Source organism: Rhododendron vialii, chromosome 12a, assembly GCF_030253575.1.
Source record: "Rhododendron vialii isolate Sample 1 chromosome 12a, ASM3025357v1".
NCBI classification, from domain to species: domain Eukaryota; kingdom Viridiplantae; phylum Streptophyta; class Magnoliopsida; order Ericales; family Ericaceae; genus Rhododendron; species Rhododendron vialii.
In genome coordinates this window covers 25,533,123-25,549,124 of record NC_080568.1, presented here as the reverse complement: position 1 = coordinate 25,549,124, position 16,002 = coordinate 25,533,123, and the positions used below count along the sequence as shown (strand labels likewise).

General features: G+C 39.4%; 2 protein-coding genes across 4 annotated transcripts in view; both read right to left on the bottom strand.

The window, feature by feature from the left end:
- The window catches only part of LOC131311902 (protein transport protein SEC24 C), a 29,204-nt gene extending 19,070 nt beyond the window's left edge, over positions 1-10,134 (bottom strand). The window contains exons 1-7 of one of the 3 annotated variants that reach the window (XM_058339539.1): positions 9,873-10,134; positions 8,455-9,494; positions 5,941-6,171; positions 5,502-5,576; positions 5,214-5,312; positions 2,480-2,591; positions 1,696-1,823 (exon numbers count right to left, since the gene is read on the bottom strand). In XM_058339539.1, coding sequence (XP_058195522.1) covers positions 1,696-1,823; positions 2,480-2,591; positions 5,214-5,312; positions 5,502-5,576; positions 5,941-6,171; positions 8,455-9,342 — 1,533 coding nt within the window. In that variant the 5' untranslated portion in view covers positions 9,343-9,494; positions 9,873-10,134. Of the gene's footprint in view, positions 1-1,695; positions 1,824-2,479; positions 2,592-5,213; positions 5,313-5,501; positions 5,577-5,940; positions 6,172-8,454; positions 9,509-9,872 lie in introns of those variants that run through there. The other 2 variants (XM_058339537.1, XM_058339538.1) reach the window with 2 other exon arrangements.
- Positions 10,135-11,243: 1,109 nt separating this feature from the next.
- On the bottom strand, positions 11,244-14,863 carry LOC131311011 (pectate lyase 1-like). The gene is made up of 4 exons (XM_058338316.1): positions 14,282-14,863; positions 13,086-13,441; positions 11,887-12,022; positions 11,244-11,630 (listed from the first exon to the last, which is right to left on the bottom strand). Exons 1-4 carry the CDS (start codon positions 14,756-14,758, stop codon positions 11,400-11,402), a joined length of 1,200 nt encoding a protein of 399 aa, XP_058194299.1. The 5' UTR covers positions 14,759-14,863; the 3' UTR covers positions 11,244-11,399.
- Between the last annotated feature and the right edge of the window lie 1,139 nt (positions 14,864-16,002).

Genomic DNA, 16,002 nt, shown 5'->3' with positions numbered 1-16,002 from the left:
TCCCCAATGTGTTCGTGTCCTACATTTTAAACAAATAATGTATCCGTGAGTTCGTGTCGTGTCGCATCCATGTCTGTTTCCGTGCTTCTCAGTGTTCAGCAAATATAGGGCCCATCGCAGCGCTGTCCCACTGGTGTTACAATTGAGATACAAGAAATTTGTAAGATGTCGTGGCTGATTTTAACCCAACAATGCAAGTTTATAAGGTACAGATATTTGTTAATCTCAAGGTGTAACAGTTCACATTTGGTTGACATCACTAGGTTAGGTTATGTTTTTCAGTTTAACGGCCTCAAGATCACCAATAAATTACGAAGTACGCACCAGAATAATGAATTATGACAACCATGTCTATCATTTGTTTTGTGCGAGTGTGAATTGCAGCTTTTGACTTGGTGATATTTATCCCTTTATATGTAAATTCTATCAATGAAAAGTGTCTTTAGAATATCATACTCCATCCTAATAAAAGAAGACCATAACTTATGATGAGTGAACCTAACTTCATATCAACAATAGTACACCATGTAAGGGTTCACCCCTTCAAGGTGGCTCTTGTTGATAATATTTTGCTTAGTTGAAAAAAGAAGATGACCACCTCAAATCTACAATTATTTCCTCACCCCTCATCCTACAGTTGCTCAATAGAAGGTATCCACATTTAGAAGACATAGCACCAAGACATTCCGAGGACATGGGAGGTTGGGGAAGAAGACAACTTCATCTAAAATCCTAACCACTTCGGCAATAACATTTCAGCTTATCACTGTTGGCATGGATTAACAAAATTCAACCACTATGAAACTAATAAGCCCTACATATGTTCTGTATGATCCAAAAAAGAGTCTCTCCATCAAATGAAATAGGAGATTTTAAACCATGAATTTGTCTCCACCAGAATCCATCATTTAACCTTGATCCTCTCTATAGACTTCTGAACAAGCTTCCACAACTTCATTAACAACACATTGAGTCCAGGAAGATCTTTCTTCCACAAGAGCCCTTTTCTTGGGGACAATGTCAAGGACGACCTTTTTAGGCTTTATGAGGCCTCAAAGAGGGAAGCTTTACAATGGTCTCACAAATACTAGTAATAATACCATAGCACAAACTCTGCCACAAGAGAGCTCGACAATCCAAGAAAGGGCTCAATAAAATTAGCATCCGGACGTTAACAGCATTCACGATTGGAAAAAATGTAAACAAATCACATCAGCTACATCGAACACGCAAGTCGTTGATAATGCATCTCCAGCTATAATCCATCTGAAAGCTCAATACTCCCATTCATAAGTTTCCATAAAGTAGAATGATAATTGCCTACACAAAGGGGCCATACACATTTCCAATTTCAGCCAACTAAGGATACAACTCTGAACAGAATCAACTCAAGGAAAAGGATTGATGTCTGAACCCAACTAATTGGACGAAGGTTTGTTAAGTTCAAAAGGCACACTTGACAACAAACTTCACCTTTTTCAGGTGATATATAGTTCGAGTTTCAGAGGTGATATTCATGCTAATGTTTAGATTAAAAGAGTTTTAAGTCTTTTAACTTTGAGTTGGTTAAGGGTATCAGGCCGTTGCCAACTAGAAACTGTGCTGAAGCATCACAGGGGAATGCTTCATGTTTCTAGTCCATAAACGAGCAAATCAACCTTGTTACTTAAGCAGCAAATCTTATATGTTACCAACCATATACTCCTTCGTAGCGACAAATTCAACTGTTCCCCTACATAGCTCTGGCCTTTCATCGGCATCTCTACGTCTACCATCTGGACCTAGATTGCACTGGTAGTCAGACGGAGTTTCATCCGTATATCCTGCAAAACGAATGACATTGGTTACAGTTTACACATTGACAATCTTAACAGCTGGATAGTATGTGTTCACATAGGAATATAGAGGGAGCAGGGAAAACACAAATAATAGAAACCAGTAAGAAAAAGAATGCCACTTGGACCATTATGAAATTAGTTGTCAATAATAATGACCCACGTCCACTACTCTAGAAACATATATGATAAAACTATATAACTGCCTACGCTCCTTGCATCAAGGTTCCAGAAAAAAACATAGTCTACAAAACCATACCTAAGTAAGATTCTTATAACCTTATGGAGAACTCAGCTTCTCCATGGTAGATTCCAAAATTTGGACAAGTTACAGTTCAAAGTAAATTTGGGTAATTCACCCAGAAGGAAGAACAGTGTTTGGATGCAGAACAGCGTTTACCGTAAATTTATCAATGTCGTTTACAAGGAAAAGAGCATCCAAACAATGTTCTACCCTTGAGTAACTATCAAAAGAACTCCTAACAGCAACAGTGTAAAATGACTGAAGACAGCTTGTAGTTCCCCCACTAAGATCAAATAGCAAGAATAAAGTTATTAACCAAACTGCAAAAGAAAAAAAGACTAAATTGCAACGGAGTACCACAAGGCGGGGTAGAAAATAGAGGGGCATGGATTATACTCACCACATAAATTACAGACAAAACGTCTTCCCTGATCAATAAACTTCATGAATGGATTGACGTAGCCTTTGCAACGAGAACATCGTACAGGACCACTTTCTCCAAAGTCCACAAGCTATAACAAGTGTCATATGTAAGATTTATACTCACCACAATTTTTTACTTACATGTATAGCTAGATAAAGGTAAAAACAAACTGCTATAAGCTGAAAATTACTACTCAGAAAAGAAAGATAGCAGATGAAGAAAAGAATTTAACTGTACATGCTGAAGTTCAGAAACAGTAAATAGGTTATTCAAAACAGATGTCTGTATCAATTTCATCTGCTACATCTTTTATCTATTACCTATAATAAAAGCGGCACTTGGAAGCAGGTCTTTGTCGACTCCCTCCTATAGTACTAGGCAAAAAAAAGGCAAACAGTTGGGGTCCGAAATCACCGACTCACCAATGTTTTTGCGCCTGATAGAGCACAAATACTCTGTCAAACATACTAACCGGCTCACCAACTAATATAGTGCAAACTTGCGCCTGATAGAGCACAAATGCTCTGTCAAACATACTAACCGGCTCACCAACTAATATAGTGCAAACTTGCGCCTGATAGAGCACAAATGCTCTGTCAAACATACTAACCGGCTCACCGTCTAATATAGTGCAAACATTAGCACCACATGCATATTATAATTCCCATCTCTCTTTACTTTCTATGCATGCCCTTTCGATGAGTTTTTATTTTATAAACTAAAAAGGCATTCGCTGTGTTTGGTTCCCATTTTTGAGAGTAACTTTCACTCTCGGCACAATTTTCAATAAATCTCTCTCTATCTCTCTTCACTCATTACCACTCAACTCTCAAAAATAACTTTCTAAAAGCTCAACCAAACAAAGTGATTAACTTCCTTTCGATACTCTCCTCACATGAGTTTACAAGGGAGTAACATATGATTGCAAAATAGTTACTTGCCATCTACATTTTTTTATTATGCTATTGTGATAGAGGTGAGGTGATAAGTGATGATGATCAACGGTGATAATTCAACTATCGCGTCGGAATGGAAGGGAACGATAGCGAGGAATGATAGAGGACACTAACTCTACGAAATACAAAGAAATGGCTTCAATGAATACGGAGGCGACTTGGCATTAACGATGAGATTATTAAGTGACGAAGGAAGCGAACAGTCTTAATAAACGAAGTTAAAGAGTAACTCTTTAAAACAAAATGAATTAACCAGATGAATGTCACTAACTTTTTACTTAAATTAATTACTGGTCTATAACTTGATTACACTTTTGTGATGTTAGTAATCAGGGATGATGATCAACGGTGATAATTCACTTATCAAGTGTCTATGGATGGAAATGCCATCCACAAATGATAAGAGGACAGTAACTCTAGCAGACAAAAAGAAACTCCAACACTACATCTACATGCGACTCTGAGGTAATGATGAAATTATTCACTGATCAGAAGGCAAATGGAATAATAAACAAAGTTGAGGAGTAATTCTATCAAAAAACATTCTATCTGCTTAGAAGCATTCACTAACCCACCTATTTCTCTATCCACTCACATAATCGGTAAATGTCCATTGTAAACTTAAAATAAAATTCTGCTGTGGGACAACCTATAGTCCAATTATAGTTGTGCGTTGCAGTACCAACGTAATAGTTCCCATGGAGTCAACGATTACTAGGATTGAATTACCAGAGCTTGAGTTTTTTCTGTTTTTAACTTTGAAACTCCAAAACTCTAACCAACTCACAAGTTTCATTCAAATGCACTACAATTATTTTTAACTTTTCAGAGAGTCTAAATCACTGATGATACCGATAGAAAAGTTTTTTTAGGGTTCCAAACTTTAGAGTAGCTTTGTCAAAAACTATAGCAAACTATTGCTGATTACCTCCGATGCTTTTCAGCATAAACGCACTTTAACAAACATTATGTATTCCTACGAAATAATGTTACAAAACCATAAGTAGGGCTTGTCAAAGTTCAACATAGAAATTCAAACCATAAATCTCCAACCATGAAACTTACTATCCCAACCATGAAACTTACTATCCCAATCTTTGAAACTTACTATCCAACCATGAAACTTACAATCCCAATCTTTGAAATCATAAATCTCGTTTGCAAGGCCAGCTTATTAGATTTCAAACAGATATAACGGCACTGTATTAGATCATAACATCAAATGCAGCTGCAAAGTCCATTCTACTCTCTCTGTGGCAGTATCTAAGTTAGTTATGCACTTATGCTATTACCTAGGTGCTGTTTACCAATGGGGACTGCTTTTTAGAAAAATTCCTACCACAACTACAATAATAAGCCAAGGAATTGGCGAAAACTCAGAAATCAAAAGCATTGAACCCCCATAAGCCAAAAGTCGAGACAAAAAAAGACTCCACAAAACAAAACAGGACTGCAATAAGCATGCAGCTGTAACTCGAATATCAAAGCTAATGCTTAATCCTGCTAAAGTCCTCGGATACCACAGTTCATTAAGCTAAATATGCTTCAGATTCAACAAACCTATGGCTAACAAAGGAGAACACAATTACAATTTCACATACTAAATACAGGGATGGAGGAAGGAGGGAGCGGGTGAAGAGCAATTGAGCAAACATATGGATATATTCATAAAGACAAAATATTTGTACGTAGATCAGACAAGACAGGAAAAAAAAAAACACTAGATCAAACAGGAAAAAACATTCAAGCATTACTTGGATGGGCTCCTCAGATGGGTGAGGAAGAGCAAGGGGTTGGACCATCAAAGCCAACTGCATTCCAGATGTGGTCAAGAGATCAACAGTGCATGGGATCTGTTCAAAAGACAAAAGCACTAATTCAAAATGTGAAAGAGGTAAGTTCTCGTAATAGACAGCTAATACTTAACGAAGCAATAAAAATCTGCAGCACCTGAACTCCCACACGAACAATAAAATGAAGAAGTTGTCCATATTAAGAACAGAAAAGTTATACGAATGCCAAGTCAGATACAAGAATATGACCTGATTGATAGTACATCTCATGTACCGTGGGCTGCAATTACCAGTGTCCTTGACAATATAATCACTTGTGGCGGGCTTCCAGAGAGAAAAAACAGAAAACAAAACAGAAAACCATCAAAAAAATCATCAACCATTTAGAGAACATGCAGCGAAGAAGGTACAGTTGTTTATTTCTCAGTGTATATCAAATCATGTTGTGCATTGGCTACTGAACTTATTCCAACTACAAGAGCTCATAGTGAATCAATTCTCAAAATGGATATCATATCAAGTGTGGTTTATATCTTCTTGTTGCATGGATCACTGTGTATTCCCTGAATATGTGCACGTGACAATAGAAACCAATTTGCAAACAAGAAAAGAGGTTAATCCATTTTTTGAAAAACACAAATTCAAACAGACTTATAATCCATTTTTTCATTTAGAGTCAGATAGATACCGGAGGGAGGTTGGCCTGATTCCCCTGACGAGTTTCATGCAGAATCACAGAGATACTTGGTATGGGGCGTGGGATTTGATTGGGATCGATCTTTGATGGGCCAGCCATAGGTGCTCCCATATGACCCATAGCAGGCGATATAGTAGCCATAGATTGATCTGGAGGTTGTGGCGGCATCCCAAACATTCTGGGCGGTTGCGAAGAACCAGGAATAGGTGGAGCTGGAGCCACCTAAACACATCACTGCATTCAGATTCCAGATCCAAGATGAAAGTGAACAGAAAAACTGAAAGACCTTGTTTAGCATTTGCATAAAACTAGTACTCATAAATTAAGAACAAGAAATGTTCATCTACTAATATCAGAATGAAAAATATTTGCGAAAGTTTTCTTTAGTGAGGCAGTGTGTGGAGAAGATGACTGTAAGGAAATTTTTTTGAGTTAGCATGAGCACACAAGGAGAGGGGAGGGGCAGGGGAGGTCCACGTGGTTTTCCTTACTGGAAAATAAAGTCATGGGATGACTTACGCATGAAATTGTATAGGTATAGTCATGGAGAGAATTGGTGACAATTGACAAGGTTAGAACATCGTTTTCCCGGAAGGGAGATGCACCTTTGTGCAATCGGTTTTATCCTGACTTTCTAAAAAGTTTGCCTGAAACGCAGATTGTTCCAATACAAGGAACCAGAACAGGAACGCGATTCGCCATGTTCCCTAAAGAGTGGTACAATAAGGGTAGGCTTTTATTTATTAAAACAAAACGTATATTCTTTCAAACTGTAAACATCCAAGCGAATTAAAAATCAACCTTAGCGCAGGATCCACCTATCAGGGATCTGCCCGGAGCCACACTCCCACACTCCAAAATAAAAATCTACAAGGAATCTTACTCCCATCAAGAAAGAATGGTACTCCCAACTAGGATGGAACCTCTCAAGTATATGAGCCCCAAAAGAAAAAGACACCAAAAAACCAAGCAGGAGAAACTATGCAGCAGCAGCAAGATACTAAAAAAACACTAACTTAAATTTACTTAGCATATACTTATACTTGATTCTACATACAAAGAAGAAACATTTGTAGTTGACACCAACTACTAATCTCACACTATTTTAACAACATATGATAGAACAAAGACTAAAAGCAATCTTGTTCATAATATCTTAATTTTGATTTACGAAATTGCATGTACGATGCTACCAACCTTAGATTATTCTATCCTCTCACCCCCGTACCCGCTCCCGCTTCATACAACTAAGAAATCAACATTTCTTATTTCTATCTACTATCGATCCTAGCTCCACGCCTGACTCGTCGACACAAAAACCTTCAACTCTATCATAAAAGTCCACGCCAATAGTAGCAGTTTAATTCTGTGCCACTACTTAACTGTGGGGTTAATACATTGATGGATCCTTATCCTTCTTAATCTCTGGATCTTGCAAACAGTACACCCAGATGCTTACCAGCCAATTGGAATTGATTGGAGGGCACGCCAAGGATCAAGTCAGGAATATATAGGACGTAGAGAAACTTAGTTGACCAAACATCTACGAAGTAAGGAGTCAAAGGGACCTTCTACGTAAGGTTGCTCTATTCTAATACAATGAAAATCTCATGATTGTATAGCCACAACTTAGAAGTAATGCATCAAGGAGGAGAGGAAAACATCTTTGGAAGACGAAAAGTGAAGATGATGGTGTAACAAAGACGAATTGAAAATATACAGATTCAAAAAGAAAAAGAAAGCAAGATTTATATGCCCTGATGCAATGACAAGCAAGGGAAGATGAAATTATGATGATTGATAAAATATGTATGATCAGAATAGAAGACAAAAAAGATGAAAAAATATTGATAATGAAGTTTAGAGTAACAATTTTGAGAAAAAAGAAAAACAAGAAGAAGATTCACGGTGAAGAAGACAAAAAGATGAAGACATAAATCATAGAACGTAAGAAATAAAGAGTCAGGATATCACCATATCATGAAGTTGTTTATAATGTCATCATTACTGCCATCATATGACATATCACCGCCACCACACTCTAACATGGCTAAAGAAGCCTACGATCCTCTATTCTAGAACAGTTACCTTAATTTTTGAAAGTAAAAAAACGCAGGATTTGTGATGATAGCATCAACTACGTTTCCTCTATATCGGATGAAGGTTTCTTTTCTTTAAGAATAAAGGAAACAGAAGAATGAATCCTATCTTGAAGTCTGACTACTTAATTTCTCTTAGAATCCAATATCTGGTATTTAAACTTCAAATGTTTTCCACGAAGACAGCAAAATCGAAAACAAAGCATATGTCCTTCATAAAATCATGTAAGAACAAGAAGATAACAGCAGAAAAAATAAACTTGATTCCAACATTAAATAACTGCTCAGTGCACAAACACTTCATCAATGCCATAAACTACATGAGAATCCTCAGTGCAGCAGTAGATACCCAACGGAATGACCAGCTAAGAAACAAAAAATAAACTCAAGGCTTCCGAAAGCATACCTGTCGGGGTTGCATTTGCCATGCTTGTTGGCCATACGGAGAGCCCGAAGGAGGAGCTACACCTTGAGGTGGTGCTGCAAATGGCAAGGAACCTGAAGGAGGTGGCATACCTGAAGGGAATGGTAAAGCAAATGGAGGTGGTTGCATAGGACCTGATGGTGCACCAGTAGGAGGACTTCCATGCAGAGGACGCATGTTCGGAACAGGAGAAGGTGCCCTAGTGAACGGAACAGGAGAAGGTGCCCTAGTGAACGGAACAGGAGAAGGTGCAGGACCTACTTGCCGTGATGACAGTGGTGGTGGTGGACTTCCAGCTGAAGAAAATTGGGGTCCACGTTGCATCCCACCTGATCCAAATGCGGGAGGTCCATTACTAGCAGGGCCGGGAGTGCTTGAAGGTGGAAAAATTGGACCCGTTGTCAAAGGGGATGATGATCCAAAAGGACTAAGATTGGGATGAGAACTGGGCGGTGCCACTTGTCCTGTAGAAGGGAAAGCACCAGGAGGCACACCAGAAGTGCTCATGGAAGAGGGCAATGAACCAGGAGGCGGAGGCCTTGACCCAAAGGGCGGAGGAGGTCCAGAAGGTCTATAAGAAGCTACATTTTGGGGCAATGTTGCTTGTAGAGGACCACCAGGAAGGACACCAGGTGGGGGCGCGCCAGGACGGGTCATTGGAAATGACCCGGAAAACGATGAAGGCCGCTGAGCTGACGAAGAAAATGGTGGTGGGGGTTGTTGTCCTAACGGGGTAGGAGGTCTAGGGCCAACGTATCCTGGCGGTCCAGTGGGTCGGTTGATTTGAAGATTTTGCATACCATCAGTAACAGAACTAGGGTTGTAATAAGGTGGGGCATTGCCCGGTCTGGGTACCCCGGGAGTTGCCATGCAGAACCGATTAAAATGAGATTGCAGAACCGATTAAAAGGAAATTGCAGAGCCAAATCGAAATGAAATTGAAGTCCTTATCCCCAATTGGTCCCTGTTTCCTTGATTCAGCCACGATACCAAGAGCAAATACCCAAGTAATCCAGATCTACCTATCAACGAAAGAAAAACATCCCATAAGTCGAAAAATCCCGAATCTCCTGCAAATCTCAATCACATACACACAAATTGTGAAATTACATCTCAGATACACGCACTAACGGGGTTGGCCCTGGACAGAAGCCTAGAAAGCCAGTGCTTAAATTGATTTTTTTTTCTCTTCGTTTTTCTTGATCGGCAAAGAACTGCTTAAATTGGTTCAATCCTGGTGTGTGGATCGGACAACCCAGTACTCCCTACTGGGAGTGTTTATATTTACTAGACCCTAAACAGATCATGCTTAAGCATCTAAATCACCCATAAACAACTGCAAACAGAGAGATAGACGACACGAGAGAGAGAGAGAGAGAGAGAGAGAGAGAGAGCCTTACCTGATAGATTTGAGATTTTGAGCGGGTTCTGATTCCACTAGCAGCGATCGCGGGGGGAGGGGGGGCACGAATAGAGAGGGGGGGGGGAGAGAGAATTGTAACTGCTCGATTTAAGATTTTGGGCTGATTCTGATCTGCGTTCTTGAAATTGGATTTATCTTGCGACAATTACAAAGAAAACCCCAGAATTTAAATCCTTGTCGAAAATTACTTCCGGTCAATTGTAGTACGTTTTTCCAGTTCAGAAAACCCCGTTACTTTAATTGCAAGTTTTGCAAGCCTTCGTAATTCTCCATTACAATAGGATGGCAATGGGTCGAGCTTCGGATTATCGTGGCGAAGTCGGAGCGGGGGTAATCGTGACAACATCAGATTTGGAAAATAATCAGGCCTTATTCACCGTTCTAATTTTCATTTATTAATACGAAAAATATTAAATACTATGATTGAATCGTTAATACAATACGAGAAAGTTAATACCACGCCTATTTCACTTCTTTTTCACTGGGGGAATATTGGCTCGGATCGGAGCGGCGGAGAGGGGTTGGGAGGTCAGAGGCAAGAATGAAGTGGGGGAAATTGACATCCCGGTGCGGTGACATATATCCAACTCCACTTCTTGGGCTTAACGTATCTAATCGTTTGAACCATGTTTAATATGCATTTTCTAAATCACATATCACAGCATTTTCACATAATTAAATATATAAAACTAAATCCAGCCAACCCTTTTCGAACTAGACATCACAACAAACTCTATTTGCTATATATTGCTACATGATTTTTTTTTAACGTAATTTGCATAATACATTTGATCATTTTATATTTGTGATCCGTAGAGGATTTTGTTTTGTTTTCTTGTGATTGATGGACCGAGTACTTGTGAAAAATATTGCGGCTTTGTTTGGTTGGGAGTTTAGTTTTGGTGGTGGGTGGAGAGAGAAATAGAGTAATGATTGAAGATAATAGTAATGATTGGTGAGAGATAGAGAGATGAAAAAGTAATAATTAAAAAAATAGGATAATGATTGGAGAAAGAAATAGGGTAATGATTGAAAACTAAACTAAAACTAAAACTAAAAAGTTAACCGAACAAAGCCGCAGGTTTTTTTGGTTTCCTAATGTTGGTGCTCGATTTTTCGCACAAAGAAAGCTCGATTAAAACTAATGTCAAACCACATCCCAACACAAAAACACGATAAAGATGTAGACTTGAAATATCCATTCATCACACATTTACAAAGAAACATTATAAAGATGCATGGCAGGCAGCGAGCCTGATAAAGATGTGTTTTGGATTTTCAATTTTGAGAAGACATTTACAAAGAAACACGATAAAGAGATAAATTAAAGCTTTCTAACTTATCTTTATTACCACATCTTTTTTTTTTTCCGGAAAAAAACTCAATTCTTATAGTTAAGAAAAACAGACAAACTGCGTGGCCCATAAGCCAAAACAAATAACACAATCGGGCAACAAATGCATCATTATCTAAAAACAGCTTAAGCTTCATAGTTTGGCTGTGATCAACATTTAGAATGGGATCTTTTACGGCAACGTAAGACGCCGGCCGACCATGTCAACAACCTCACAGATGCCGCCTTTTCCACTCGGAATGCCTGTAGACGACTGTAGCGTGGATCTACATCGACAAGAGCATCGCCTGTCTGAGTGAAGGTAGCTCCATTTTCAAATAAATCCTTCGTGGATGCAAATTTCCAACCACGTGGTCCGTTCCCTATAATCCTCCTCGTTATCTGCAAAAATACAAATTTCATGAGTTTATCGTGATAATTTGTGCTAAACTATTCAGCAGAAATCTTTGCCGGTGACAATCACGTGTCGCGTGTGTTGTGTTTTTTTTTTTTTTTTTGGATACTCAATATTATCACAAGTTCGACCAACCGTCCTTTTCAAAACGTCGGATTTTCACTGTGTAAGAAAAACTGAAAAAAAAAAAAAACAGTGGTTGAATGACAAGATTTATGCATGATCAACAGAAATGTTATTTACCTCTTTTAAGTCTGTATTTGGTGCAATAAAGATATTTCCTTCACTCTTGATGCTTGGTTTCGTGCTTCCCCCAATCGCATACAAGCCCCAGCCCTGGTAGAGATTGTTTACAACATGTGCGAATCCATGACGGACCCTACAGATCAATTTTTCATATGAAAGTGAGAAGGTTAATTAGTTCTCCTATATATTCATATACGTAGCCAGTCCGCTCTACACTGCTCTACAAACCGGTTTTCATCGTTTTTTGAAGAACTGAGATATGTTGGATTTGGAATTAATGTATAGTGATTATCTTCAACTTGAAAAGATAAAGAAATTTGCTTCTTCAAGAATTTTCATGCAAAATATAATCAACTAATACTGCACGGATACTTAATTTTTACGTAGTAGGCTATTTTAGGCTATGTTAATTTCACGGTTTTCACCGCAAAAAAAAATTCTGTGTAGAATATTTTTAGTATAAGATAGTTTTGCAAAAAGATGATTTTGATATTGTTTTTCATACTTGGTTGATAGTTAGAAAACATTTTTCACTACCAGAATTTCATAGAACCACCATATAATGGAGTTCTAGTTCACGGAACTACACAAAAATTTTACCCGTTCGGCTAAATAAGTCACTTTGGCTTATTTTTTGTCCGTATTCAAATTTTTTTCGTATTTGTTAATTTCTCTTCAATTTTTTGGGGATTATTGCATCATCATGACGAAAGGAATCTAAAAGATAAAAAGTTATGATCGAAATCCAATTTTTTTTTAATAAAGACGAAAAAATTGGCTTATTTTTGTCTTTATTCAAAAAAATTTGAATTTCGACCAATTTTTTTTACTTTTTAGATTCCTCTCGTCATGATGATGCAATAATCTCCAAAAAATTGACGAAAAACTAACAAATACGAAAAAAATTTGAATAAGGACAAAAAATAAGCCAACGTGGCTTATTTAGCCAAGCGGGGGACGCAGAACTAACACTCTCTCTCTCCATGCATGAATTCTAGCTAACCATCACACCCCTGAATATGATTTTTAGCGAGCTTGCATTGTGTACTGAGTTGTAATCTAGATTACTATATGCTTCAATTTAAAATTGTGAAGGGGGGGGGGGGGGGGGGGTGTGAAATCTTGGTAATGCCTAACAAATTATTGCACAGACAAAAAACAACAGCGATAGTAATAATAATCAAGAGTTAAAATACCTTGGCATACGTTGATCGCAATCGGGGCCGAAATAGTTGAAGGCGACAGTGACCTTCATGTTTCGGTCCTCAACATAGTCATCGTGGTGGCCCAAGAGCATGACCATGTCGTGATTTCTGAACCAGTTGTTCGAGACGGTGACGTCGGTGGAGCCGTGAGTGACATCAATTAGTCCGTCCGCGCATTCGTAGAGGGTATTATGGTCTATCCACACCTTTCGCGATTGGATCACCGATATCGCATCCCCGTCCGGATAATCTATCCTCACTACGTTCCCTTCCGGACCCATCACCTCCTCTGCCTCATGCGTCTCACAGTTGTGGATTCTCAAACCATGAATGATTACGTCTGTCACCTAATACAAACACACACCACTGATCTTTTTAAAGCAATACTAATTTTTTGGCAGAATACCTGTCATGTATATATCTATAAAATCAATAAATTAGAGGTGTCAAACGGGCTGGGCTGGCACGGCACGGGTATAACATGGTTAAATATGGCAGGGGCACCACATGTTTAAATGTTGCACGGCACGGCACGGGCACAATTTTAGACGGGCACGGGCACAGAAGTGGGCCGGACACGGCACAACACGGTCTTAGATGGGTACGCACGCACGGCACAGTTCTAGATGGCACAGCACACCAAATATGAATTTTAATACCAAAATAAATTTTTTTTTTACTTTATACTATTGTTTTATCATTTTACACTTTTTGTGTTGCTTTTTTTTACACTTTTCGGAGTTTTTTTTTCTCTTTCCGACAAAACTTGGTTAGAGATGTGCTGACATGGACACGGTGCGACATGACACGATTTAAAAAATAGCACGGCATGGCGCGACACGACTAAGTAAACGGGCAGGCACAGCACGACATGATTAAAAATGACACGGTATGACACGACACAATTAAGTAAGCGGGCCGGCACGGAATGGAACGATAAAGTAAATTAACGGGCCGACACGGCACAAGACAAATCACCATTGGAGCTAAACAGGCCGGGCCAACATGACACGATATGATAAAGTAAACGGGCCGACACGACACGAAACAACGTTAGCACGGAGCTGTTTGACACCCTCTATATAAAACTGTATTTAATGGCTGGTAATGTCCAAACATATATAGGAAATATAGAGATATAGATAGAGTAGAATGGAAAATACTATATATGTGGTGAACATACATACCCCGAGCAATACCAGGCATGCACCACCTGCAATGTGGACGTTGGCGCCTCGGCCATCAATGGCAGTGAAGCTGCTAACCAGGAGCGGTTTCTCAAGTTTGATTTGCATGTCCTTATGGAAAGTGATCCACACTTTTCCTTCGATCCTCGTCGCTCCGTACCTCAAGGTTCCCGGTCTCGGATCCAACCCATCGTCCCCATCGTCGGTCACCTTGTAGCGCGTCACGTTCGGGCCGATGTTGTTGGTCATCTTTCCGGCATAGCCCACGGAGCATCTAGCCAGCTGCTGCCTGTGGTGCCTCCAGTTGGGGTCCCGTCTCCAACACCCGTCGATCACATTCATGACGGACTTCTTTGTCGTCGACGATGGTCTGCTCGCGCCCTTTGCGAGAATGGCGGTCGGAAACAACATCACTACGGCTATGGCAAGGGCCAAAGCTGAACGCTTTGGCGCGGCTTCAGCACCTCGCCAAGCCATGGTATTTGTCTATGTTTTTTCCTCCGTCTTGGGAGAACAAGATGAAGGTTTAGAGAGAGGGAGGGGGGGGAGAGATGGGGAAATGTAGGATTGATGGATTGAGAGAGAGAGTGCGAGGGGAGAGAGATGGAAATTTATAAATGGTGGACTTTTTTTGCGGGGGTTTTCTCACGAGGACAAATGAACGGTGGAGGAACAGTACCTATCAAATGTTTGAACTAATTACCTGTACTTCCATATTTCGAGCTGGGAGAGATAAAGGGGGGCAATTTTTTTTTTAACAGCAAAAATAACATTTTATTAAGGAAGGGGAACAATTCCAACGAAAAGTTGGAAATACACCTGAGGGTCTAAATGCCCAGATAAAACAATAACAGCACAAAACACTCAAAAAGTCGAAAAGCCCAAATACAATAATGAAAGCCCTGTCCAAAAGAAAATCCAAAAGACCTAACCCAAGATCGCTGCCCACCGCATCAAACAAAGCCACCTCCACCACCGGATTGCACTGCCGACATCAACCATGCCTCCACAGGCCACCCACGACAGTGTAACCCGAAAACCCAGCAAACCCAACTGTTGTGGATGTTGCACCAAACCGTTAGGCAAGAATCGGGCCGCCCAACGACAGCCACGACGGAAGCCAACACCGACCGCTTCATCCGAACCCAAAAGGACCCTAGCCGTTAAGCACAAATCGGAGTACCCAACAGATCTCCAACCGGAAAGGGCAATTCTACTTCCAAATTTGGAGCGAGAGAGACTAAAAAAGTGTCGGATCAAAAAAAAAAAAAAAAAAGACCAAAAAGTCTAGTAAGAAAGTTTAAGGCCATTAAATACACCAGCGCCCATGTTCGGTTTGAATTTTGAGGGAGGTTTTTTTAGAGTAAATACACCAACGGCCATGTTCGGTTTGGATTTTGATGGAGCTTTTTGAGAGTAATCAGTGAAGAAAGATAGATAGAGAAAATTTATTAGAGACTGTGCCAAGGGATTTTGAGATCTCAAAACAAACGAGGCTGTGTTGTTATTATAAACTTATAAGCCTGAAACTTATTTAGGTATTTTTTATTTTTCGTAATTTTTTGTTTAGCTTTTCGTCGTAAATTTTGGGGTTATTTGTCGTCTTGACGAGACGAATCAAAAAAGTATAAAAATATGGACCGATTTTAAAAACATTCAAATAAGATAGCACTTTAGACAAATAAGATAGCTGTTTGATAATTTTTTCGTCTTTAGTGAAA